The 26,771-nt window shown below is 44.4% G+C and overlaps 1 protein-coding gene across 16 annotated transcripts in view; it reads right to left on the reverse strand.

Moving 5' to 3' along the window:
• The window catches only part of CELF4 (CUGBP Elav-like family member 4), a 712,244-nt gene that overhangs the window by 81,134 nt on the left and 604,339 nt on the right, over positions 1 to 26,771 (reverse strand). For all 16 annotated transcript variants that reach the window (XR_011678996.1, XR_011678995.1, XM_071425772.1 and 13 more), the window contains exons 6-7: positions 15,172 to 15,315; positions 4,603 to 4,750 (exon numbers count right to left, since the gene is read on the reverse strand). Coding sequence is in view for 14 of the 16 variants with exons in the window: in XM_071425772.1 (XP_071281873.1) it covers positions 4,603 to 4,750; positions 15,172 to 15,315 (292 nt within the window). In the remaining 2 variants the exon portion in view is untranslated. The remainder of the gene's footprint in view (positions 1 to 4,602; positions 4,751 to 15,171; positions 15,316 to 26,771) is intronic.

Genomic DNA, 26,771 nt, shown 5'->3' on the forward strand with positions numbered 1-26,771 from the left:
AAAAACAAACACCCGAGAAATGAAAAAGCTCCCAAGCTGTTGAGCAAATAAATGGATTGCTTGCAGTTGCTCCCCAGTTCAGAAAGCACTCAAGACGAGCTTGAAAAACCTCCAAAAACCCTCAGCCCCAGCTTCCTACAGCAGTTTCTATCAGATTCCCTTTGGATCTCTGTGGGTGTACTGATTTCCAGGACTGCTCTGTCTGCACTCTCTCATGAAAACACCTTTCATGTGCAAACTCATTCTGAACTTTCTCAGCACCAGGGATCCTTAAAAGACTTGTCAAGTTTATTTGTAGCCTAAAGGTAGCCAGTGATACATTTTTTAATGTTACTGTTTGGTCCAAACTTGACTTCATACTGTTTTAACAGATATCTCTCAATGAACTGGGGCAAAATTTGGACCAAATTTGTTCCTTTCATGGAATCTTTTCTTTCCTTCTTACCAGATGCATCCTGTGGGGGACTGTAATGCTGCTATTTCAGAACAACCAATTTGTCTTTATGTTCTGAGTGGGATCTTGTCACCCACTGGTAGAGAATTCTTGAATTTCTGGGAAGAGAATTAAATCTGTCTGCTACCTCACTGACTTTCTCCTATGTATGTGTAAAATGACTGGACAGTCTGTTCTTGCAACATGTTCAGGATGATTTCAGGGACCAAAAATGAGTTTTCAATGAGCCTGACATCATATTTTTCTCTTGCTAGGTGGCATGGGAAGTGAAACTATCTTAACTTCAACATTATCTTTCTGTGTCAGGGTATACTACTGATTGAAAGCACAATTTTTGGAGTTATCTATCTTTTAAACCAATTGCACATATTGTCTTCACCAGTGCAGCATTCAATCATGGGTTGGTCCAATAACACAATTTAACCACTGCTTAAATCTGTGTTGGTACTTTAAGAAAGCTGCTAGAGATGCATGAGATATTTTAATATGTTCAGATTTGAGTAGCCCAAAAAAAAAAGGCAGTACTTCAGCTCATTTCTTATACCCTGAGCAGACAAGCTGCTGCTTCCCCTTTTCTTATTTAAATGGTGTTGGCCTTTAAAAATGTCCTCTGTGGAGGTACAGGGAGCCAGCAGTGGCAACTGAAGTCCAAAGGCAATGCTCTTAGCATATGCCATCAGCTTCCAAATCACAAAGGCTACTTAAAATTTCAGTTGCTTTTCTGGATCTCTCCTTTATTTGCATAGAAAATGTAAATAATTTTTTTTTTCTAAAATTGCAGCAAGGGATTTGTGCTTGCTATTTTGTGCATGTCTAAGGAAGTTTAGGCATATTTATTGGAATTCTTCAATTTTCTTTTTATAAAGAACCCCCCTGGAGAGGTCAGATCTGTAGCTGGAGTAAAACTGGCATAATGCCACCGTGGAAAACAAATGGTGGTGGTGCATGCCAGTTGTGGATTTCATCCCTCGTTTGAGGTCTCTTACTGTAGCCACACCAGGTGCAGATTTACAACAAGGAGAGAGAGGGAGGGAGGGAGGGAGGCAGGGAGAGGAGGAAGAAGGAAGGAAGCCTAAATAAAATTTAATTTCTAGCTGCTCTCTGCAGGTAACAGAGTAGCAGACCCACTGCCAGACCCAATTTTCACCCAGATTGTTGCAGTGATGGGAGAAATGTAGAACCTGAACCAAACTCTCAGAAATGTCAAATTAATTGCCTCACAATTATGGACTGTTATGTGAGATAAACCTGACCCTTGATGGAAGACTGTTAAAATGACAGCAAACAGCGTTACAATTTTCTTGGTCTGAATTACCCATAGGGAGTGCTTATTGCACTCCAGTGACTGCAGTTCAAATGAGATGTCTAAGTTTTTTATGGTTAAAGCCAGGTGAGATGGATACTGTCTCTCATCTATTAGATTTACCTGGATCCAAAACTCTGAGCCCCTAGGTCCCATGGAAATGAATGAACCTATGGTCATATTCCCAGGAATCCACTCTGCTAGAGGTGGGATGCAGAGGAAACCAGCTGTATTAGGAGGGCTGAAGAAACCAGCACAGAGGCACTGTGCTGAGCAAATGCCTCCAAAGCCTCTAGGACTTCTGGGTTACCAGAACCTTTTTTCCTAGCACAATTTTTCTTTTGCTTCAGGAAGATCAAAACACTTCCTTTCTATTTTTTTTCAATGTTCCAAACACTTTTTCTAGTGCCTGGTTGTTTTTTTTTTTTTTTTTTCCTCTGAGAACTTTGAAATATTTCATTTTCCTTCCAAGGCAGAAAAAAGATATACTTCAATGACTAGAAATCCTGCTATGAAGCAGAATGATCATTTTCCATTTGGCTTTCTGAATGCTAACAAAAGCTAGCAGGAGAATTAATGTTAGGCTTCAGATATCTCCTGGCTACTCAGAAATTGCTGCTAGTGTTGTAGGCTTGCTTGCTCAGACATTATGTGAAACATTTTCTATGCATCTTATCACATGCTTTGTGAGTGTTGTAGTAATACAAGGAGTAATTTCAAAGTCTAAACATTTCTCCTAAGGAATAATTGTCAATGGACATTTCCACAACCCACCACAGAGGTTTTTCATGAAGGAAGCTACTCATTCAAGGTAAATCTGAAATAATGCCAAAGTGAATAGGCTCTGTGATTGAAAATATGTCATTAGGAGAGTGCAAAATCGGCTGCCGTGAAAGACATCAGGGGATCATCTAGACCAGCATCTTATTTTCAATAATGACCAGTCATGGGTAATCCAGAAAGCATGTAAAAAACATGAGTTTCCTCTCCTCTGTTCTGACAGCGAGAGTTTAACAGTCCCCTCATCCTGTCAAACACTGGAATAGGCTGCCCAGGGAAATGGAGGAGTTGCCATCCCTGGATGTGTTTTAAAGACACAGTGATGTGGTGTTGAAGGATATGGTTTAGTGGTGGGCTTGACGGTGCTGGGTTAATGGTTAGCCTTGATGATCTTAAAGACCCTTTACAACCTAAATTGCATGATTCTATGACTCTGAAAGACACCGGCCATAGCAGAAGAGGAAATGATTACACCAAAAAAGAGCTGGGATGTTTTTCATGGCACAGAACTTGGTGGGCACAGGACTTGGCTGTTGTACAGGTGTTCTCACAGCCATGACACAGAACACACTCTTTTCAAGAATTTGCTTATATATATTCAAAAGAGCTTGTGCTCTTTTGTGGGGGATCCATTGCACACTACTGCCTGGATTCAGCTTTCCAGACCCTGACAATATTTGAATTCCAGGCAGTCTTTGTTTGATGTTCTCTCTGCTCCCACCAACACAAAACAAATCTAGCTAATGCAAATATGATAATCTTGCCAGCAGCGGGTTTAAAGGGTGCACATATAATTAAGCCACTTTTTTATTTGGATTTGCAGTAGCTCCATCGACTTTTTGTTTATACATTTATCGTTGTGTAAACATATATTTTGAAATGTGCAGTATAAGATTTTTGAGTCAAGTGCTTTTCCTTGGGTCTCCATAAAGTCTTGTGGAATGAGATCTGTCTTTCTTACTCTCCCTTCTCTCCCCATTCCCTCGTGATATTCTGTTACAAATGGTCCTCTCAAGATGTGCCTTTGAGTCCTCTGCCTCCCTACCAGACTCTAGTGTATTGAAAAGCTTCCCAAATCCTCACTTCTTTCAAAGTTTGGCCCCACTTTTCCTGCTTCCCTTCCCTGCTGTTAGGCCACATGTTATTCCAGGACTACCAGAGCTGATGATTCTTTGACCTGTTCCTGCCCAAATGGGAATAATTATGTTCTTCAAGACCCAAGAAAGACAGCCCTGTTCCTGTCTCAGCTTATTTTTCTGCCTGCTGAACCATACTGCAGCTCCTAGAATGGGCTTTTTGCAGCCTAGCTAGGTCCTGGGAGCCCTTCACTGGCTACCTGCCTCTGTTGCTGCAGCCAGAAACCCTCTCACTACACACCCTCATTCCAGGTAGCACCAGATGCCTTCTTTGAGTGCCTTCTGTCCAATTTCACAATAGGGGGAAATGCTTATGTGTCCCAAAGGCAAAATTCATCTTGTTGATGATATTGCATCTCACCACAACCCTATTTTGCTAGTCTGTGGGACAGCCTGACTGTGATAGCACCAACACTGACCTCCTGGACATATATATGCCCCAATAAACCAGTGTAGGTCACTGTGGGATGATTTGCGACATTTGGAGGGTTCTTGGAGCTAAAGAGAAGTTGTGTATGGGATTAGACTGAGAAATGTCATAGAAGCACAGAATAGTTAATGTTCTCTCTAAGATCATTGAGTTCAACCACTAACCCAGCAGTGCCAAGCCTGACACTAAGCCATGTCACTAAATTCCACATCTACATGCCTTTTAAATAACTCCAGGGACACACACTTGTTCACTGCCCTGGGCAGTCGGTTACAATGTTTGACAACCATTTTGGGAAAGAAACCTTTTCTAATATCCAATCCAAACCTCCCCTGGTGCCGCTTGAGACCCTTTCCTCTGGTCCTTCCGCTTGTTACCTGGGAGGAGAGCCTGATGCTCAGAGGAGGATCCCAAAGAGCTAACAAATCCTGCCAGCCGTCCTGTGGGACCTGGCTCAATTTCCCTGCCCTCTGCCCTCTCCAGCCCGCCGTGCCCGTACCTGAGGTTGGAGTCATGGGGGCGGCTGCCAGGCCGTTCATGTTCAGAGCCGCCATCTGCTGCATCTGGGCCGCGGCGAAGGCGGCCATGGGGTTCAGGTACCCGCCCTGCGCCACCGAGGCCATGATGGCCGCTTGCTGCTGCATCAGCTGGAACAAAGAGAGCAGGGAAAAAATATCACGCGGTCACTGGTGGGGCAGCCTGTGGCACCGGCTCCAGGAGGGCACCCAGGAAGGATGGGATGCGTCCCGATGCGTCCCGATGTTTTGGGGTGCTGGCACGCCATCCCTGTGGCACCCCCAATGATTGGTTGCTCTGCTCGCCACAGGGGCTGGAAGCAAAGGGCACCTTGGCAAATTGGGGTTTTTATGGTCCCTACCCCGCCTTGTGGAAGTCTCCTGTGACCTGGACTCAGCCCACCAAGTCAGAAAGGCAGAGAAAATTGTTTGTACAGTCAAAACACAATATACCTGAGCAGAGTGGATTCGTGGCTTATGTTGCTTATGTCAAAATTCTGGAAAAGCCCGGAGGTTACTGGTGGGAGTGTATGTAGGAAAAGGGGATTTTTTCCTCCAAAGCAGAAATTTTGACTAGTTGTCTAGGGATAATCTGGGGTTTTTTCCACCTGTCAGTGACAAAAAATGACTTTTTCTGGTGCTGCTTGAAGGCTTCAGCTGGGTACTGAGCAAAACCACGACTAAAACTTCTAACCAGATCATGGCACCAATTTCCAACACTATCAGAGACCCCCAAAAGTGCTGTACTTCACTTCACTCCCTTCTCTTCCCCAAAGAGAAGGAAGATCCCCTGTTTTAGCAAGATTACATTTGTCTCAGGAGAAAATCCCTTCCCTGTGGTTTTGATCTGGGTTGATCTTCTCAGTTAATTTTTTCTAGGAAGTCAAAACGCTGCTTCTTTCAGGGCACCTACAAAATTCAGAAATAAGCAACCCAGGTTGTATTTTCAGGCATCTGGGGCTAAAAACTTTGGAGGAGAATGCTGGTGAATGTTTATGAAGCCTGGGAGTGCTTTTTTCATTAAAACAAGGCTTTGTAATCCTTATGTTACACTCAGAGCGCAGCACACAGCTGGTGCAGTTCATGTGGACAGTATGGCTGCAGAGAGATTTTAAAATGGTCCTGGTGTGAAGGATAAGACAGTTTGGTTGAAGCTGTTTCTTGTCCCCTTCCCTGGTGTTGTACAAAGAGCCAGACAGGGCGGGAATGTCTGAGTATCCAACCCTCAGCAGTGACAATTTCTGGGTGCTTAGAGAAGGTGTAGGGGGGGTAAAGAACACGTACAGAAAGTTTGGGAAAACGGTACATTCCCAGTCTCTGGTAATCTGTGACTTGATGATAATAGTGGAAAAGAGAAATGTTTTTCTGTGGTGATTTAAGAAGTGATTCATGTCTTTGCTGTCTCCAAAATTGGAGTAACTCTCTTTCACTGCTCTCTCTGATTTCACTCTCTCTCCCATCAGGAAATCACCCTCTGATACTGTTCTTTAAGCACATGGGACATGCTTCTCAGAATTAAACAGACCTCAGAAGTCATGGCAAGGAACAGACGTTCCCTTCTGTTCGCTTTAATATTGAAATATCAGCTAAATTAACTGTTCTTACACATGTACACTAAAACAAACCCTTGAAATCACTGCACTCATTCAAATGCTGAAACTTTCCCTGCCACCATCCATAAACGGTCCAAAGTAAGGGGTGCTCTGACAAAATCCTGCTGAATAACTATGCACAAGCTATGTGAACTTGCTTTGTTTTCTCCAGCAATAAAACGTAACACAGGATGCCTGACTCCACACATTGTGAGATCTACAGGTGAAATGTGTTCCACTGGATTTCAGTATTATTATTTTTTGAAGCCTAATAAAGATTGGTGGCAAAGTGGTGGCTTTCCCTTCGATGGTTAATCACCCTGTTTTATTTTACCCTGCATAAGGCACTTTTACATTTTAATGAGTGATATTTTGCTCTTTGCAATTACTGATGGAGTAATTAGACAATCTTTTGTATTATATACCATGTTGATTCTCCTTTAAGGTGTACATTTGTTCTTGGGCATCATTTGAGTTTATTCTCCAGAGGAGGTACTGAGCAGGCAATATTAGAAGGTATGCCAAGGAAGTAAAGGAGGAAGGGGAATCCATCCACCCATCTTTGACACTGGATTGACTCCAACACTAGGTGTGCTGACTCACATCTCATTTTCTGTTCTGGGTATTTTTGCCTGGGTGGTACCTAAAGATTTGTTTTTGTTTTCAAAAATATATTTTTCACATATTTGTAGCTCTGTAGATTTTTGATAAACAGTTTTATAGCCTCTAGCACTTTCTTACCCCTTTTCACTTTGATGTGGTAAAAATCCTAACCTGTGACAGGGGAAACTAGATCACGTGCTTCTGCTACAAAGCAGAGATGCTCGTGCAGGGAACAGTCACTCAATATCTATTATGCTCAGTGTTCTGTGGATGAACTCTCTGAGATGTCTTAGAGACCTGGGAACCCCTCTGAATGTTGAAATGAGCCCTTCACATCATGACCCAGAGGACACAGACGTCTCTGCAGCCTTCAGACCAAGTCAACAGGATAAAAGTGGAGTTGCCTGGAGCTGGAAGGAACGGAGCAATCCACACCTGAGCACAGCTGTGCACCCCAGCTGATGGCTTTGCTTCCTTGGCTGGAGAGGTGGCCTCAGCCAAGGCCCAGGAATGTCTGGATGTTTTCAACCCTTGACAAATTTCCTGCTGAACTTCTGAGGCCACAGATCCCATTTGTGCCCATGCCACTCTGTTTGGAGGTGCTCAGGGGCAGAGGTTAGGGGAGAGGAAGAGGGGGCTCCTACCCAGCCCTGTGGTTGATGGTCAGACCTTGGCTGAGTGCAATGGCAGCACGAGGGTGGGAGGACAGGAATTCAGTCACCTTGAAAGGAGCTGACTGCATAAGACCTACCTGCCTCCCCCTCAGGGTGGCTCTAGGGAAATTTACAGGAGAAGAACAAGTCCTGTTAGGGTCACCAGTCTTCCTTCTAAAACCTCCAAGGCATTCCCAGTGAAAGTCACCCCACTCCTTCCCCAGCTCCCCCTGAAGACAAATGTCCCATCCACTCTCCTTTCACTTTGAAAGAGATCCAGTGCATGGTCCCAGTTAATAAAGCTGTAGAAAGTGAGGCAGTGACCCCACCAGAGGCAAATCAATAGCAGCAGGGCCCCTGGGTATTGTGTACTTTAAAATATGCCATTTGAAATGCAGATTTTCCCTGCCTGGGCTGGGGCTACAGAGCACTAATCAGGAAGGCAGCAGCCTTATTATCTCAGACTGATCCAAGGGGACAGAGAGGAGCTTTTCCCTCCCTTAGCTGAAAGGACGTACTTCCTTCTGCTTCTCTTGCTTCCTTTGCATGACCTTTGCCTCAGCATTTAGAGCTTTTCCCCATCCATTTTAAGGATTCATTCCTTCTTTCCTGCTGTCTTTTCTGTTGCTCAAATATTTATCTTCTGAGGAGACCAGGAGGTGCTACCAGACTGGTTCCTGCCCTTGGGCAGCACCCCAAGAAATAGGAACATGCAGTCACCATCCCAGTGCTGGGAACAGGTGGAGAGGCCTGGAAAAGCCATCTAGAGCATGGGAAGGGGTGGCAGAGTTGTCTGATCAATACAGACACATGTAAAGGTTTGTCTCGCCCGTCTTTTTCCTACTGAAAGTTGCAATGGTACTCAAGGGCAGGAGATAATGTCTTTTTCTTACAGGAGGAACAATTGCTTGGAGGATGAAGGAACTTTCTCAGAGCAAAAAATCCCGCTAGAAATAGGAAAAGCAATGCACAGCCTGCCTTCCCCATCCCCCAAAAGAAATGTGTGTGAAACTGAAGAAGGGGAAGAGGAGAAAGGGGGATTATTTCTGATGAGCTCTTTCTGAAATAGCGTGATCATTGCCCTCCAGTCTTACTCTGAACAATGTGATGACCTTCTCTTTTTTCCAAGTGCTATTTTCTATCTTTGTGTCTGAACCACACAACGCTTTGTTTGACTTTTCATATTCTTCATTCAGCAGCAATAAAAATAAAAATAAAAATAAAAATAATAAAAAATAATAAAAAATAATAATAATAGTAATAATAGTGCAGTAGTAGCAGTAGTAACATCATTCCACACTTCCCACCTCTAATGATCTAGACAGACTTAGCTAATGAATCCTCATGGTAGCCCTGTGATAGAAAGAGGTAAGTAAAGTAATCAATCAAGCAGTAATATGACTCATATTTGGTAAAATTGTGTAATTGACAAATTCATGTCTGCTATACCTAACTGGCTAATCAGGAGTTAAATCTAAAAATACTTTACAAGCCTTGAAACAAACAGAAGATAATTGGTAGAAAAATCAGAATTGTCCTTCATACTACTTATGTTTTCTCGGAAATAGAAATTTCTGCTTTGAAAATAAAATTTAAATATAATTAGGATATTAAAAAAACCTAAACAAATATGCAGCACCAGGATTAATTTCTTAGTGTCTTTCCAAAGTCTGACACACAATAACTTGGGTTCCTAACTTCCTGGGAACTTTGGAAAATCCCCCAAAATCCTAAAAAAATTTGTATGTAGAGCCCAAATCATAGTGTTCATTATTTCTAGTATTCATTATTAGCTGGGAGCTGGTGGTAAGAAATATGGTAATATCCCTGCTAAAAAGTATTATGGCTTCAAAAAGCTTCCTCTTCTGGAACGGATAAGTGCAAATAATTTGCATAACAGGTACTATTTACCAAATATACTGTCCCATTTTGGTAATTTAAATATATTAACTATTATATCCAGAAGGCAGCCTACAGTCAGTAATTTTTCCCTGATTTCATAGGGCTAGCTGATTTTTTTTTTAAACTATCTCTCCAAAATAATTTCACAGTCCAAATTGAAGAAATATTGGAAGAAGCAATTCTTCCTGTCAGCATTACCTCAGATCATTTAGCACAAATATCCTTTCATCTCCATGGGAGCTGGACAGGGAGGCAGAACAGGGCGCCCAGGGTTTTATGGTCAGTGTGGTGGTAACTTCTGCCCCAACTTCCCAAGGAGACCACTTAAGGTGATGTCTGAGAGTTCTGCTGTGCTGGATATTCCAAATTTTTGCTGCAGTTATTGTCTGCAGTTCAGGAGCAGCACCCGTTTGTACCTTTTCAGAGTGAGGAGAGCTGGGATTTACTGAGAAAGGACTTGTTCCAGGCCAGAGAACAAATGTCAGCATTGCCTGTGTTGTCTCTGTCCCAGCCTGTCTGTTTTTACACACTGACTCTATGCCTATCCCCTGCTGCAGGATGCAATCAGTCCCATGGCTGGAGTTTGGCCAGAAGACTGTGGCTAACAGTCCCACCCCATTTTTTATGCAAACTTGATTTATGACTTTGATCTTATCTTAAATAATTTAAAAATTAAATAATTTATACTGAATCTGTCACTTTCCAAGGCTCTTTCCTTTGTTCTTGCTTTGCTCTTCTGCATTTTCCCATCTCCCTCACCCTTTTTTGATCTGTGCACATTTCCTTTCTGCATGGTGAGGCATCACTGACATGAGACACGCACTAAACACTCCTTGCCCCTTTTATTCAAAGAAAGACCTGCAGGAACTGTAGCTTATTTGTGCCAGAACTGTACAACCACCATTCACAGACAGTTTTGATTGTCACTGCTTGTGATTTTGGGCTTGGCTGCCCTGAGTAGGTGTGCTGTGCTCTGTGAAGTGGAGAGTGTGCCTGCAGGTTCTTCCTAGGCTGGCAGCAAATCAAAGGTGGTGCCAGGCAGCATCACTCTCCTTCTCTCCAGGCTGAGTCCAGATCTATACCTCAGCCTGGCCTTAGACTGCAGAAGCAGCTGTCTGTACCCAGCTGATGTAGATCCACAGTAACCTGACAATGAAAAGGGCTGGTGCCCTGTACCCTTGTGAAATAAAATAAATAATTGCTCCATAAAAGGGGGAGTTAAATGAGTATGGGAAGATATTGCTGAAGAGAAAAAACTGAAAACAATCAAAAAACCCACCCTGAAATAAATTAGAGTAGGGGCTCTGGGAGCTTTAGGAAGCTATGAAATCTGATTTGCCTTGAGCTGCATACAAAAGAGGTGAGGTAGGTCTGATGTGACTTTCTGTGCCACTGAAGACAGAGTTGGTGCCAAGCTTTGGTTCAGCAGACAGAGTTGGTGCCAAGCTTTATCTGAGCTGCTTGAAGGTGGCACTTGAGGAGGGGATAGAAATCCACACACAGTGGAGAACTCCCTTTGCTTCCTCATTTTTTTGCCTCTGTGTCTGAGGCCAGATGGCTGCTGAACCCCAGGACTGGTTGCTTGGCTGAGACCATGGCTTTTATCAAGGTTAAAGTTGTTCAGGTTGGGGCTGAGAGGGTTGGCAGTGTGCAGGAGCAGGGATAGCTGTGGCATGGCCATTTGCTGGGCTGTAAGGGAGGTAACTTCGGGAGGAGCTGGGGCCCAAATCTGTCCTGACAGCAGCACTAAAGTTTATCTGTCAAACTTTAATGGTCTGAGACCCTTGCTGCCTCTCCTCAGTGGGGCTGCTGGGTTGGCAAAGCCATGGCTGCCCACCAATCTATCAAACAGCCACACCATGGGGCTCCTGCTGCACTGACCACCTTGGCGCATCGAGGCTTTTTGGGAGCTAATCCTGTCACAGTGAGGTGCAAGATGCTTCTCTGGGGAAAATTCAGCAAGAAACTGCAGCAACGGGGCCCTGAGCAACCGCCTCCATGGGGACAGACCATTAGAAACTATTGAAAAACCACCGTCATGGGATTGCTTGGGAATTGTTATATAGAGACATCAGTCAGGTTTGGACTGCTGGGGGATAGCTGGGAGGACAGCTCTCAGAGAGTCTGATGTCTCATGCTTGTGGTGGCCTCACTATTAAGCATTGAGGCAATTCTTACACTTACATTACTGTCATACCACTCTGAGAAAGCTCATGGAGAGACAATACAAGAGAGAGCCGTGTCCCTGAGGGAGGAGAGAAAATAAATAAATCTGATCATCAGGTTTATTTGCACATGAAGAAACAAGATCAGGGGGTCAAACAATTCAACCAATGTCACGAGAGTTGCTGGTGGCAGTGGCATCACCAGTCATGACAGTCGCGCTCCTGATATTTCAGCTTCCCTCCTCTTGACTTGCCTTAGCTCTTTGACTTCAGGCTGAGTAAAACTGCTGTCTCCCTCTCCCTCTCTGCTATCGATTCCTCCATCTCCTGCTGGCATTTGCGAGGTGCCAATCACCCTGATATCTGAGAGCCAGCAGTCCGGGCTGGATTAATCGGGACCAAGGCAACGTCACAGAGCCCCGGCTCTCCCTTCCTTCCCTTTCATGTGAGCCTGTGAGATGGAGCAGATAGGGAGGCTGATTGAGAGACAGCCTCTGAGCACGCTCTGGGTCCACAGGCGCCACACAGAAATGTGATCCCATCATTTAGACAGCTCCCAAGTCCCCAGGGTAATTGGTGTCACCAGCTTGTCATATCCAATGGGTCAAGATCTAAAACTTATTTTTTTCTCCCTTATTAGCATTTTTATCAGAAAAATAAAAAAAAGAGTATGGGTCCAATTCTGCTTTCACAGAAATCAACATGAAAAATATCCATTTGTTTCAAGTGGATGGGAGAAGACCAGAAATTGTTTTTCCTCTTCCTTCTGCCCTGATTCCTCACCTCCCCTCATACTACACCTGTATTATCTGGTGAGAAACAGAGGAAACTTTTGTGGTGTAAAGGTGCAGACTACATCCTCTCATATCAGTATAAACCTTGTCTGGAAATTAGAAGAGTTACTCTAGATTAAAAATAATGCAAGAAGAGTTTTAGGACCAGGACATCAGGACAGTGGTGTCTTTTCCATCTCTCCAGCTGCCTGACCAATGTCTGTAGAGTGACACGGAGGCCACTTCTCCTGCCTGACAACCTCAGCAAATGCTTGTCCCAAGCTGTCAGTGGATTGCCTCCTGTTAATTCCTCTGGTACATGGTGGCAAAGGTGCTACATCCCTCTGACAGTCTGCTGGCCACTGACCTAGGCTCATTTGGGATTTACTGTCTCTTTTCCTCTTCCTGCAGCCTTCTCTGGCCAGGGGGAGTGTTAAACACATCCAGGCTGAATAGGAAGTTGCTCTTCTATAATGTGAGGAAGGGAGCAGAGGACAAAGGAAGAGACAGAGACTGACTTTGACTAGGAATAAAAATGAAGATAGCAAAATGGAAGTAAAAATAGAATTTTTCCAGAAGAGAGAGAATAAAAAATTCTGAAGGTGCACCAAGAGGTGCAGCTGGAAGGAGAGGAAGCACCTCAGTGGAGCTCTACAGCACATCCTCACAACTCTGCATGGCTCACACAAGGGGTAGGTTGGGTTGTACCAAGTCCTTAGTGAGGCACAGGGCTTCCAGAGAGGAACAGAAATGTCAAGACCTTCAAATTAAAAAGAAAACATGGTGATCTGATGGGAAATACTTGGTGCCAACACATGAGAAAGAAAGTCAGGGAAGGAAGTGGCGGAAGGAAGTGGCGGAAGGAAGTGGCGGAAGGAAGTGGCGGAAGTGGCGGAAGTGATGGAAGTGGCGGAAGTGGCGGAAGGAAGTGGTGGAAGTGGCGGAAGTGGCAGAAGTGGCAGAAGGAAAGAAGGAAGGAAGTGGCGGAAGGAAGGAAGGAAGTGGCAGAAGGAAGGAAGTGGCGGAAGGAAGTGGTGGAAGGAAGTGGCGGAAGGAAGTGGCGGAAGGAAGTGGCGGAAGGAAGTGGCGGAAGGAAGTGGCGGAAGGAAGGAAGGAAGTGGCGGAAGGAAGTGGCGGAAGGAAGGAAGGAAGGAAGGAAGGAAGGAAGGAAGGAAGGAAGGAAGGAAGGAAGGAAGGAAGGAAGGAAGTGGCGGAAGGAAGGAAGTGGCGGAAGGAAGTGGCGGAAGGAAGTGGCGGAAGGAAGGAAGGAAGGAAGGAAGTGGCGGAAGGAAGTGGCGGAAGGAAGTGGCGGAAGGAAGTGGCGGAAGGAAGGAAGGAAGGAAGGAAGGAAGGAAGGAAGGAAGGAAGGAAGGAAGGAAGTGGCGGAAGGAAGGAAGGAAGGAAGGAAGTGGCGGAAGGAAGGAAGTGGCGGAAGGAAGGAAGGAAGTGGCGGAAGGAAGGAAGTGGCGGAAGGAAGTGGCGGAAGGAAGTGGCGGAAGGAAGTGGCGGAAGGAAGGAAGGAAGGAAGGAAGGAAGGAAGGAAGGAAGTGGCGGAAGGAAGGAAGGAAGTGGCGGAAGGAAGGAAGGAAGGAAGTGGCGGAAGGAAGTGGCGGAAGGAAGTGGCGGAAGGAAGGAAGGAAGGAAGGAAGGAAGGAAGGAAGGAAGGAAGGAAGGAAGGAAGGAAGGAAGTGGCGGAAGTGGCGGAAGTGGCGGAAGTGGCGGAAGTGGCGGAAGTGGCGGAAGGAAGGAAGGAAGGAAGGAAGGAAGGAAGGAAGGAAGGAAGGAAGGAAGGAAGGAAGGAAGGAAGGAGAACCTTGCGGTCATTGCTCTGGAAGGAGTGTTGGCACACCAGAGTGTTATTCCTGAACTGGCCCTACATACCTAAGGCAAGGTTTGGGTCTGCCATTCAGGAAGGTGCTACTCTGGATAATGTGTTCAACATCACTTCCCTCCTTGGCACAAATCGTGCAGTAGGCCACATTTTGCCATCAAATAGAAGAAGCACCTATATACACTGTCACTGCCTGAAAATCTGCTTGAGAGAAAGCAGCCAAAGTCACTGGGAAGTATTGTGTCTGCCTGCTGCAGGCATCACCTCCACCTTCCTCCAAAATATCTGGCAGAGAGCCCAAGTTACCTGATTCTGGTCTTGTCTTGCAGATCCTTGTTAATTTTATCCTAATGAAAACAAGTAATTTCAGAGTCATCCATTTAATAATATCATAAAGACCCCAGCACCTGTACAGTCACATCTTCTCAGGTTTGGTATGCCCACAGGAAACCTGAAGTCAGCACAAGAGGATTTTTCCCCAGTCTGTTTCAATCATACTGTTTGAAGCAGCAGGATTTTGTGTGGGGATATGTCTGTGTGTACATTTTATTATTATCTACTATGCTTTGTGAATCTAAAAGCATTTCTCTCAACAGCTGCTGTTTTGTCCTGTGGTCACTCCAAAGGTACCCATGGTGATGCAAGGTGCAGCAGGGTAGTGGTGATGTGAGGCAGAAAGCTGGGATAACTGGGATAAAGTGAGCAGGCTTATTTTATCCAAATCCTCAAAGTGTAGTTGTGTTTTCATTCCACAACAATGGCTTAGCCCCCTAGTAAGTGTTTTGCATAGGTCCACACATGACCAAAAGTTACTGCTAGAGCTGTCTATGGCACCTAGGAGACACCTGGGAGATTTCCAGAGCCTACCCTGGATGGCATGGCTAATTTTTACTCCCATCATGTAACCAGTTCAACAGATAAGCCACCTCTTCCTCCTCTGCTCAGGTTTTTGTCCATTCCCACGAGTTTTTGTGCATTTCCAGGTGATACTTCCCCCTCCCATGAGCGTGCAGAGAGCTGCTGTCTATACTTACTGCCTGTGCATAGGCTCCATAAGCTCCAAACTGGATGGCCATGGGGTTGAACATGCCCATTTGTCCTGCCATTTGCTGCATGCGCCTCATCGTACGCTCCTTGTCCGTGTCCGCAAACTTCACCACCAGGCTTGAAGAGGCTCCCTGCAGCACAGGAAACAAAAGGAGACACACAGGGAATGAGCCTGATGCACACCAGCTCATCGATCCACACACCTAACACAGATTTGGTAGAATCCAGGTGCTGATGTTTTCCAGGCAACCTATCAGGCTGTGAATTTTGACTTTTGCAAGAGGGTGAGAGCATCAGGAAGTAAAGGACCCTGGAGGGTGAATGCCAGCAGCCTGGCTCCTAGTTTCCAAAATTCCAAAGCTTCTAGGATGTAATTTATATTTTCTCTGCAAAAGTTGTTGCCTTATTCTTTCAACCTTCAGGCCCAGAATGTTGAATCAGAGGACAAAGACCTGGACACATTGCAGGGAAATGTAGGAGGCTTTGCTGCATGCATGTGGTGGGATTTGTAGACTGATTTGTTTTGGTAGAATGTGTGAGGTCTCTGCATTCCAGACCCCTGAAATGAATCACCCTTTCAATGCTGTGTCTTGTAATCCCCAAGTCCAGTGAGAAATCCCTGCCCAGCCTTGGAGACAGGAGTCAGTACGCTGGGCAGGGTGTATGTGTCATCATGAAACAGCATCTCTTCAGCACTGCCAGACTAAGGGAGCAAAAATAGTGCTGGATGGACCTGAGCTCTCTCTCCAAAACAGTAGGAAATAGAGGCTACCATGAAAGAGCCCACACATTTCCAGGAAAAATCTACAATATTAGGATTATGTCTGCAGTCAACACCAGCGCAGAGCTATGGATGATCATCAGAACTGCCTGCAGAAATCTGTGAAAAATGTAATGCTTTTGGGAATGAAAGAAATCCCTCTCCTCCCCAAAACCAGATGAAGGGTCAATAGCTGCAATCCTTACATTTCTGGGTAGGGGGCAGAGATGAGAAGAAATAAATCTACTTAGGAAGGCATTTTTTGGTCTTTCTCCAAGGAAGTCCTAACTTCATGGGTTGGTTGCTTCCCCACAGGGTAAGGAAGGGAAGGGGAGGGACAATCTGACTGCAGCCCTGACACCAGTGGACAGGTGCCCTGGGAGCTGGGCTGCCTCCCAGCCTGGGGAGATGGGCAGGTGAGCTGTCAGGACACTGACAGTGAGCAGCTGAAATAATTGTGCTCCCATAGCTTCTGTTTTGACAAACTGGTGTTTGCTGGTCAGTAGTACTGTCAGTGGGGAAAGGACCAGCTCAGTTCTGGCTGTGGCAGTAGAGGAAGACCTGCTCATGCCAGAGGAGCTGAACTGTTGCAGGACCCTTGTTGTCCTAGCAGATGAGGAATTTTCTGGAATTGCACAAGAAAAATATTATTAACTGGCCTACACAAGCCCTTATGTACCTGCAACCAGAAAAAATAGTCTCAGTGAAAGCAGAATTGCTCTGCTACAAACTGGGAGGAGCGTAGTAAACCACAGCTATAGACATATGTATATATAAGTCTAAGTTATACATATTCAATAGCCTCTTCAGATCCTCAGTTATGAATAAAGAGTTGAGGAATTAACCTGCTAAAAAAAGACCCCAACAATCTAATACCACACAATGAGTGATGCTCCCTTGGATTAGCAATCTGTACTGGGAGAAAGTGATTTTCATTGGCAAAGAATCTTTCTTTTTGACCTGTTAGTCTCTCTCTAATAAATCTATAACCCACTCACACAATGTAATGAAGAGCAAGATTTTGAAAGAAGTGCTTCAGGAAAACAAAGGGATGCAGAGATGAATGCTCCATTCAAAGATGGAGAGCAATCTTCAGCAGTTATTATAAAACCTAAACAGAAGGGGGAGTGCAGGAGAAGAGAGAAAAAAAAAAACCCTGTAGCCAAAATTCCCCTGCATTTCTGTTGAAGGCTGGGTGACTTTTAATTTTTCTTCAGATCACATGATGCAGATATTGATCCTTCCCCAAATCACACTCTTAATTGCAGCTCATCGACAAATGAATATTTTAATGCATACATTTCCTGCTAATTATCACCTGGACCAGTTCTTAATTAGATTTCAACACTCATTTAATTAACCCTGATCCAAGAGACTGTTTGGTAACTTGCATCTAATGATTTAAACCTATTTGCAGCTGTATTGGAGGGAGGCACTGGTCCACAGCAGATTGGGCTGTTCAGAGCTGCTGTTGTGATTTGCAGAGCAGAGCCTGCATCATGATGAGCACAATGCAGGATGGAGGATTTTGAAACTGAGTGAGAGTGTATTCATCTCTACAGAAGGGGTTTCGAAGATGTGACCTGCTCCTGTTAGCATGACAGGCAAGTGTAAATAAGTTGGTGTCTTCTTCCTTCTCCTTTTCTCTCGATCTCTATTTGCCCTGGAAGTCTTAGGGCCAGGGAACTGCCTCAGGCATTTGCTGATGCCTCACACTGTTGAAAACCAAACTATTATTGTAGATGGCATCATGAAAACATGGGTAACTTCCACATGAAGTGCTCGCCCCTGGAGTGTTCTTCCCTTCTGATGTGAGTCATAGTGACTGCACAGCAGCTGTTTGACCCAATGGGATCTCATCTTGCCTCCCGAGAGATGTTTTTCTGGGTTGCCTGTCGCAGCAGGACTTCAGGCCTCTTTGAACATTGCTATCATATACACAGGGCAGAAAGGCCATTGGCAAATAGATTCAAGCTAGACCACACACTACAAAGAAGGAAGAGAAAAAGAAGAGGTTTTTCTGAGAGTTCTCTGCAATGAGATGTGCATGTAAGCGGTTAAAGATGTGTAGCCAGTAGAGATGCTGCATTGCTTTTGAAAATGGAGACTGACCTTGGGATTGATGCTTTCAGTGTGTGGTTCCTCATGTGCAGCTCTTTCATGTGGCCCAAAGGAAATCAGGCAGTAAACTGTATCAGATCAGCCAGTGTGGGACTTTTAACAGTGGAGCCAAATATTGCAGTTCATATACAGCAGAACAGGGCTGCTTTCTACTCCAGTGACTTCTACTAATCCACTGGACAGCAATAGAAATGCCCCAGAATGGGCCAGGTTTTCCATAGGGTAAAAATGCTGCAGCCCTTCCTCTGGATTATTTATTGCTTCTGTGAGGAGTTAAACCATGGTGTAAATCTGCTGTTGTCTGCTGGCAAAGGCAATAGGTCCTGTCTGCTCTGTCATTTACTGGTAATACATAATCTCCTTGCTCTCTCTGGTTCTCGGACTGGACCTCATATTTTGCCAAACCCCATGAGAGTTACACTGGGTAAGTCAATAACATTTGAAATGCACTTCTGCATTTTTCAGAGGAAAGGACCTGTTCATTTCTCTACCCTGCAGACCCACAGTCAGAAGATACTATCATGAAAGTGAGCCTTCCTGCTGGTGCCTCTGCAATAGGCTGCTTCCAATTGGAATTTATCTCTTTTCCCCTCAAATCAACCTCCTTTTTCAAGTGCTTTGATATCTACTGATGAAAAGAATGATAAAGGCTAAGTATTATTATGCTTCTCCTATTCTCTCTTGGGCCAGCAAGTCTACTTAATATGGCTATCTTTCTTCCCATCCCCCTGCCACGCATGGCAATGAATTGCTCCCCTTAGTCAGCAGAGTCAGGCACTCTCTAGGTTGGTGGGGCGAGGGAAAAGATGGAGGAAAAATCACTCTGCGCCACGCTCACTTTGTAATCCCTAATCAGAGTCCTCTGTGAGAAAAACTAATTTCCCAGGCTGTCTTGACGTGTGAAATAAAGTCATTCTTGAAAACAGGAGCTTGACAGGTCGCTTGTGAAATTTCATATTCAGCTAAAAATAAAATATCCATCCATTGATATTTCATTTAAAGGCAAAGGAAAACAAATCTATTGCCTGGTTGTTGGAACTTTTTCCCATTAGATATGGTCTTCCAAATGGCGTGTATACACAGATTAAGTAAAAGCGTTTCAGCAGGCCAAACATTACTGCCCAGCAGCAGGGAAAAATCACAGAATCAACTAGGATGGAAAAGACCTCTGAGATAATTGAGTCCAACCTGTGACCAGACACCACGGTGTCAACCAGACCATGGCATTGAGTGCCACATCCAGTCTTTTCTTAAACACCTCCAGGAACTGTGACTCTATCACCTCTCTGGGCAGTCCATTCCAATGCCCCATCACCTTTTCTGTGCAGAAATTTCTCCTAATGTCCAACATAAACATCATCTGGGGCAGCTTAAGACTGTGTCCTCTTGTCCTACTGCCTGGGAGAAGAAACTGACCCTCAACTGGCTACAGCCTCCTTTCAGGGAGTTGTAGAGAGAGATGTTGAGGCTCCCCCCTGAGCCTCCTCTTTAGGCTAAACAACCCCAGATTCCTCATATATTCCTCATGGACTTATGCTACCCTTCACCAGCTTTGTTGCCCCTTTCTAGACACACTCCAGCATCTCAACATCCAGTTCTGGGAGGCCCAGAACTCGACACAGCATTTAAGATGGAGCCTCACCAGTGCCAAGTACAGGGAAAGAATGGCTTCCCTTGTCCTGCTGGCCACACTATTCCTGATATGGGCCAGGAGCCATTGGCCTTCTTGGCCACCTGGCACACTACAGGCTCATGTTTAGTCAGCTGCCAACCAGCACCCCCACATCCCCTTCTGCCTGGCCACTGTCCAGCCACTCTGTCCCCAGCCTGTAGCACTGCAGAGCGGGTGTTGTGGTCCAAGTGCAGGACCCAGGACCCCATCCATTGTTGGAGTCAGCCCATCTATCCAGCCTGTCGAGGTCCCTCCCTACCCTTCCACACTCCCCCAAAACTACGTGTCCCCTGCAAATCTGCTGATGTTGGACTCAACTCCCTCATCCAGATCATCAATAAAACAGGGCTGGGCCCAACACTGATCCCTGGAGGACGCCACTGGTGACTGGCCACCAGCTGGATGCACCACTGTCACCAACTGGGCTTGGCCATCCAGCCAGTCCCTAACACAGCAAACAGTGCACCCGTCCAGGCTGTGAGCTGCCAGCTTCTCCTGGAGGATGCTGTGGGAGATGGTGTCAAAGGCTTTGCTGAAGTTCAGCCAGACACATCCACAGCCTTTATCTGGTCATCAAAGGAGATCAGCTTGGTCAGACAGGACCTGTCCCTCCTAAACCCCTGCTGGCTGGTCTCACCCCTTGGCTATCTTGGAGGTGTGATGGCACCCAAGATGATCTGTTCCATAACCTTGCTGGGGAACAAGGTCAGGCTGACAGGTCTGTATTTTTCTAGACCCTTCTTCCAGCCTTTCTGATGGATGCATGTCACATTGGCACCTCCAGCCGTCTGGGATCTCCCCAGTGAGCCAGGACTGATGATAAATGATGGAGAGGGGCTTGGTGAGCTCTTCCACCAGCTCCCTCATCACTTTAGGGTGGATCCCACCTGGTGCCATAGACTTATGAGCCCCTAAGTGACTCAGCAGGTCTCTTTCTGCTTCTGCTTGGATTACAGAGGGGCTGTTCTGCTTCCCATCCCTTTCTACTAGCTCAGGTTTCCAGTTGCTTCTCCCTAGAACAATATTCTTAGGAAAAGTTCTGTGAAGGTCTGGCTTTGCAGAATATATGCCTGAATTTCCTTTTCCTGCCAGACCTATAAATCTGCTCTGATTCCTTAGGTTACTAATCTCCGCAGATGGTTAGACACCTTTTTCCTTCAAAACTGATGAATCTGGGCCTAATTTGCCAAAGTCATTAAACTGAGTTTCACTTTAAGCTTAGTGAATCTCCTGCTGGAGGCAAACATAGATTTAAGTCCTTTAACACAAGGGTGTCTCGTGTAGGTGTACCTTTACATCTTTGTTAGCTCAAATGGAGCCAGATAAAAGTTCTAGGCCAAAAATATTTTAAAAAAATTTGTTATATTAAAGTTCCAGTCTCTAAAGCTCTTGAGTATAAGAGATCTGAATGTGCAGATCCTATAAAATACCTTCCAAAATGTCAGCCATGAACACGAAGATGCTTAAATGAGTAGGTGCTGCTGGACACTCATCTTTTGGGCAATGACTGTATTCCTAAGTGTGGAAAGTGGTGGAAATTTTGCCTTAGCACTCCCTTTGTGACTACAAAACAGAGCTGAGAGGATGCTGACCTTCAGCAAGACAATCAGGGTAATATTTCCATGCAAGGATCCTTGAAGTTAAGGCCCAAAAGCCAAAGGAAGATTTATTTGCTTTGGGCTCTGTCATCTCAGGCCATTTGGCATGATGTCCCCTAAGTTTGAAAACAAATTTGGAATTTTTTTTTGGAAATGCCTATGCAGCTCTATTGAAAAGAGGGCTGGTGAATTAGAGAGTGGGGTTTGACCCCAGCCTGGGATTTTAGGCAAGTGAAAAAGAAACTACTGTCCAATTAAACTGCAGAGCAGTGGGAATTTCTGCTAGGCAGAAATGTAATTACCCAGGCTGGAAAATGACCAAAAGACCAAGACTAACATCCCTCCCATCTTGTGAAATATGTTATTTTTCTGCACTCAGGGCTTCAATTTCATGTCTCATCTGAAAGATGAGTAGGACAGCAGTCACTAGGAGCTATTTCCACTTTACAGTCCTGAGAGCTGGTTTAGACACTCTTGAGAGTGACAGAGATGGAGAGGGGAAAGGAGGCATTCATCCAGGACTGTAGTGATGGACCCTTTGATAATGCTGCTCCCTCAGTAGAGAAGATTCTTCATGCAATGTCTAAGCAGAGAGAGTTGCTGCAGGTACTTCCCTTCACAGGTCTCCGGAGCTGTTAATTTATTTGGAGTGGAAGCTTGATTTAGGTTTTATTTGCCCATACACTACTTACCAGGTGTCTTTCAGAGCTAAAGTTATTGCTTTCCACAGGGCAACAGAATCATTGAGTCCTGGTGTCACTGTACCCAATTCTAATTAGAAAGAACTCAATATATAACCCAGGTGTTAGTATGCCTCTCGAATCAAAGCCAGGTATCTGAAAAACCTAAACTTAAAAGCAGAGTTCTTCAAGCACTTTTTTTTCAAACATTTTTTCAGCTCAGTCTATGAATGATAAAAGCCCTCACAAAATCATTCACCTCCCCTAATGTATTATGAAGTGGGAGGTATTGTTACACCAACAGACTAGAGATTCTTTCCTGATATTTAAGACTGTGAAAGTAGTAAATATTGGTTTTGGCTATTTGAAGAAAAAGATAAAATTAAGAATCCAAAAGAAAGTGTTGTATATTTCCCCTTTCCAATAAGAGCAACATGGTTTGAAAGATTGGGTATGTTTGTTCCATTAATTAAAAATATAGTTCCCCATAAAATATACTTACACAAAAAAAGCTTAATTTTTTAAAATAAATTATGATTAAAAACATATTTGGTATATATTAATATATTATATATTTATATTTAATATATTATATAATAAATATATTAAAAACATATTTGGTAACTGCAGTATAGACACCTATGAATGATCTTTCCATTCAGTTAAACAAGTAAGGATGAAAATAAGAGAAGTGGAATTATTCCAGGGTCATAATGTGAACTGACAATTGTCAAAGCAAAATAGAATCTCAACCAGGTATGGAGATCCTGATGCTTCAGGACTCTGCCCACAAGAACTCCTCTTTGGCACCTCAGGATAAGGACATGAACAGCCTATGATGACTTGGGGGGAAAATAAAGAGATGTTGAGGAAGGGCTGGCAAGCTGGGCAGATACGTTTCAGCTGTTCATATGACAAAAAAGAACATTTCCATGGCACTGCATTGCCAGCAGCCTGCACATGACTGTGCTTCCCAGACCCCTGTCATGCTGCAGGACTCCAGGCTATTGTGGTGTAAACCATGCTGCTCAACTGAGATAGTAAAAGATTTGAATTTTTGGAGCACATTTAAACTGAAGATCTCCAAGCACTGTCCAGCCATGGGCTGGACCAGATAGGCTTTAAAGGTTACTCTTAACCCAAAATTTTCTATGATTCTACAGTTAATTGAGAAAATATTCTGCTTTCAGGAGGGTGTCACCCATGCTTTAATACAGAGAAACAGATGGTCAACTGAAGCAATGAAATGGTGTAAATTCAGTGCAGCTCTCCTGGGTTTTGCTGAAATAAGAAGTTGGTTTATGTTGAAGGATCTGCCCTTGCTGCATTCCACTCCACTAAGACTGAAACATGCCACCTTCACAACCACTATTCCTGCGAGAAGCAACCAGACAGACCTTTGGAATGGCAAATCAAACATGCTCCTCTATGTGATTTCACCTGCCAGTGGACATCTGAGGCAAAGACATTGGTGTCTGGTAGGAGGCTTCACATTCAGACTTTGTGTGAGCTTCAGCTGAGAGTCTTATTTGAAAGTCAGTGTTTTGATTCTTTGTTTTGATTCTTTGAGGACATCTTTGTCCTCTAAAAATTAAATTTGAACTTTGCAAAACCCATTTGGATAATAGCTACTGCATCACTAATGCTATGTTTTGCACAGGTATGCACATTCTACCATTTACCAAGATCTTTCTGTTTTCCTCATGAGAATGCATGCTATCAGTACTGAGCACACTCCTGAGCAAGGCTGGGAAGGAGTGAATTTAGGGGAAAAATGAGAAGCATCCAGAGTGATTTAATGCTGATCCAGAGCCTACTTAACTATGTAGGAAGCTCCCACTGATATAAATGAGGCTTAGATCAAAAGATACAGGAAGAGAAAAGGAGGAAGAAAGAAATGCCCCCAAAGCAAGCAGAAGAGGTAAAGACAATGCTGACATCTTTAATCCTTATTAGAGGAAGGTGGTGATGCCCAGTGGAGCTACCTCCAGTAGGCCAGGAACTCCCTTGGTAGGCAGGGACTGTTTCATGTCTCCTAGGCTGGAGGCTTGTCAATGACTCTGATATCCCAGGAAGGTCATTGCCAGTGAATTATTTTAGCCCCTCAAGTGCTAATCTAACACAGATTAGACAAGAGTTGAGTGGAGCAAGAATTGTAGGGGTTGCTGTTATCACCAGGACCTAGGCAATTCCCAGGAGTGGCATGATCGTGTTCCTGCTTCCCCATGGCCACTTCCACAGCTGCAGATATAATGCCCAGCTCCCCTTGGACTTGTGAAGGGATGGGTGGGTGCCAACCAAGTATTTTTTTTTTTCCAGAAGGAGGTAATGTGTCTCACAAGCAGTTATTGCTTGTGTCCCATTTGGATGCTATGGGTCAGAGGGAGCAGGGAAGCCCAGGGAAGATGTCCAGTGATCTCTCTCGTGTCCCACTAGTCACTCTGCTGGATGACTGTGTGGTTTTGGAGATGTAACTAGTCAAGAGAAGGCCATTTTTGGTGCCAGCATGATTCACACCCTGTGTCAGGCAGCCAGGCTGCCTGGATCTCTGCTCTGGGACCCAGAAATGTGATTAATTAGTAAATTTATGAAACTATGGGAGAGGCAGGGAACACAGTCCTACAATTTTACTTTTTCTAAGAAGAATTAAGGGAAATTATGGCAACACTGGGAACCTGCCGTCCTGAAGCTTGCAGAATCAGCAGTCTTGATGGAGGTGCTGGGATGGGGTCTATGAGCTCTTTTCTCCCTCCATCCAGAGCCCTCTGCTCCATGGAAAGCAAAGGTGAGCTATCAAGGGTCACTGGGCTTTGGTGGTAGAAATGGCTGCAAACTCACATGTAGGTATTACATGTCCACTGCTTTTTTTCATCCTAAATGACACACACCCTTATAAATTGTGTTTAAATATATATTCAAAAAATCATTCATTGCTGGAAAGAGGGCAGGCCTGCTGCTGGTGACTTATTAATGGGTTTCTAAGTTATTACTATTTTTTAATACAAGGAATGAATGTGCTGTGCTTTGCCATGAGTTAAACAAGACAGCCTCTGTGTTGCACAAGGACATTGCAAGGAATGTGTGTTCTTTAGAGAGTTCAAGATCAACAGAAAAGAGAAAAACAGGGTCAGAGTCGACATCTCAATTTTCACCCATCAGTTTTTCTAATATCAATGGTGTAAAACCAGGCCCCAGCCTTCTGCATTAATTTGGGCAGGTGAACGGGCAGTGATGGTACCTCACTCTGCGCTAGGCTTTTTCACTTTGGTCAATTAACTTTCAGCCAAACTCAGGTATGAGTCATGAAGGACACTTAGATGCTGGAGTTGCATCAGCTTTCAGCCTGGATTACCTCTGAGAATCTCCTCTTTATGTTTCTGTGATCATGTAAAAGGAAAGTCTAACGGATTTTCCATTTCCTATTTTAGTTTCAAGAAGAGGAGGCTCAAGGGGAGAACCTATGGCTCTCTGTGAGTACCTGAAAGGAGGTTACAAGGTGGGGACTGCTCCTTCCTACTGTGGCTGCAGTGGAAGGTCAGAGGAAATGGTCTTAAACTGAGACAGGAGTCATCCTGGCTAGATATTAGAATAAAAACCACTCTTAGGATTTTCAGGCTTTGGAATACATTGCCCTGGCGGAGTCACCATTCCTGGAGGTGTTTTAAGAGGCATCTGGATCTGGGTGATGTGGTTTAGGAGTTACATGGTGGTGCTGGGTTGATAGTTGGACTTAGAGATCTCTTCCAACTTTGATGATTCCGTGATACTGTGATTCTATTTACCCTGAGGGGCTCAGTGACTGTCTCTACTGACTCTCACAGTGTGGCTTTTACTAATTGAGAACTTGATCCCATGTTGGAATCTCAATGAAAGTAAATTTTGTTGGTTAATTAATACTCTGAATTGTGGTCTGTTTAATTGTTATCTGTTTGTAATATGGGTTTGTCTGTGGTTCTGTTTATGTTACTGGGATGTTTTGAAGACATTTTCAGTTAGTGAGCGGGTGAACTGAAGGCTTCAACTTGGATATTCTTAATTTTGTAGTTCTTGGATGTCAATAAATATTAAGATTTAGATTATCAGGTTTTCACTGGTTATTGCTTCTCTACTGGAACCAGGAACAAGAACTGTGGTCACTTGACTAAGAACAGGCTAAACAGATAGATTAATTATGTAAAAGACTTGTTCACTCCCATACATTGTATTATTTTTTCTTTTGCTTTTCTTTTGTGTCTTGTCTATTAAGGAGACATTCAGATGATGTAATTGCAGGCATTTTGGGCATCAATCCTAAACCCTCAGCTACTCAAGACAATCTCTCTCGGGTCCTAGACCCTCTCCATCAACTGTAACAAAAGTGTAGATGACCTTGAAGTTTTATACTTTGACTGACACTTTGAAGTAATTCATCCAGCCAGGTTAACCCTGGCCTTTAGTTAGCAAACTGCTGAGTGTAGGAGCTGTCCTGTCAGAGGTTTTTATGGTGTTTAGCACACAGCAATTTTCTCTAGGAACAACAGTAACCACATTTCCAACAGCAGTAGTCTGAGAGGATGTCTACCAGAGTTTCTGGGAGGATGAGAAGAGTGTTCTAGTTAATGAGAGACCTGCAAGCACGAAGATGTGGCTCCATGCACCTGGCTCACAGATTTGGATGACTTCCCAAAGAAAGTGTCTTGCTGGAAATGGAATGCACTACAGCTTTTAAACAGCAGCCTAACCACCCCAACTTTGTGGAAGTGACAAACCCTTCTGA

The sequence above is a fragment of the Agelaius tricolor genome, unplaced genomic scaffold (genome assembly GCF_023055355.1).
Source record: "Agelaius tricolor isolate 1412-34295 unplaced genomic scaffold, bAgeTri1.0.p SCAF_4, whole genome shotgun sequence".
NCBI classification, from domain to species: Eukaryota; Metazoa; Chordata; class Aves; order Passeriformes; family Icteridae; genus Agelaius; species Agelaius tricolor.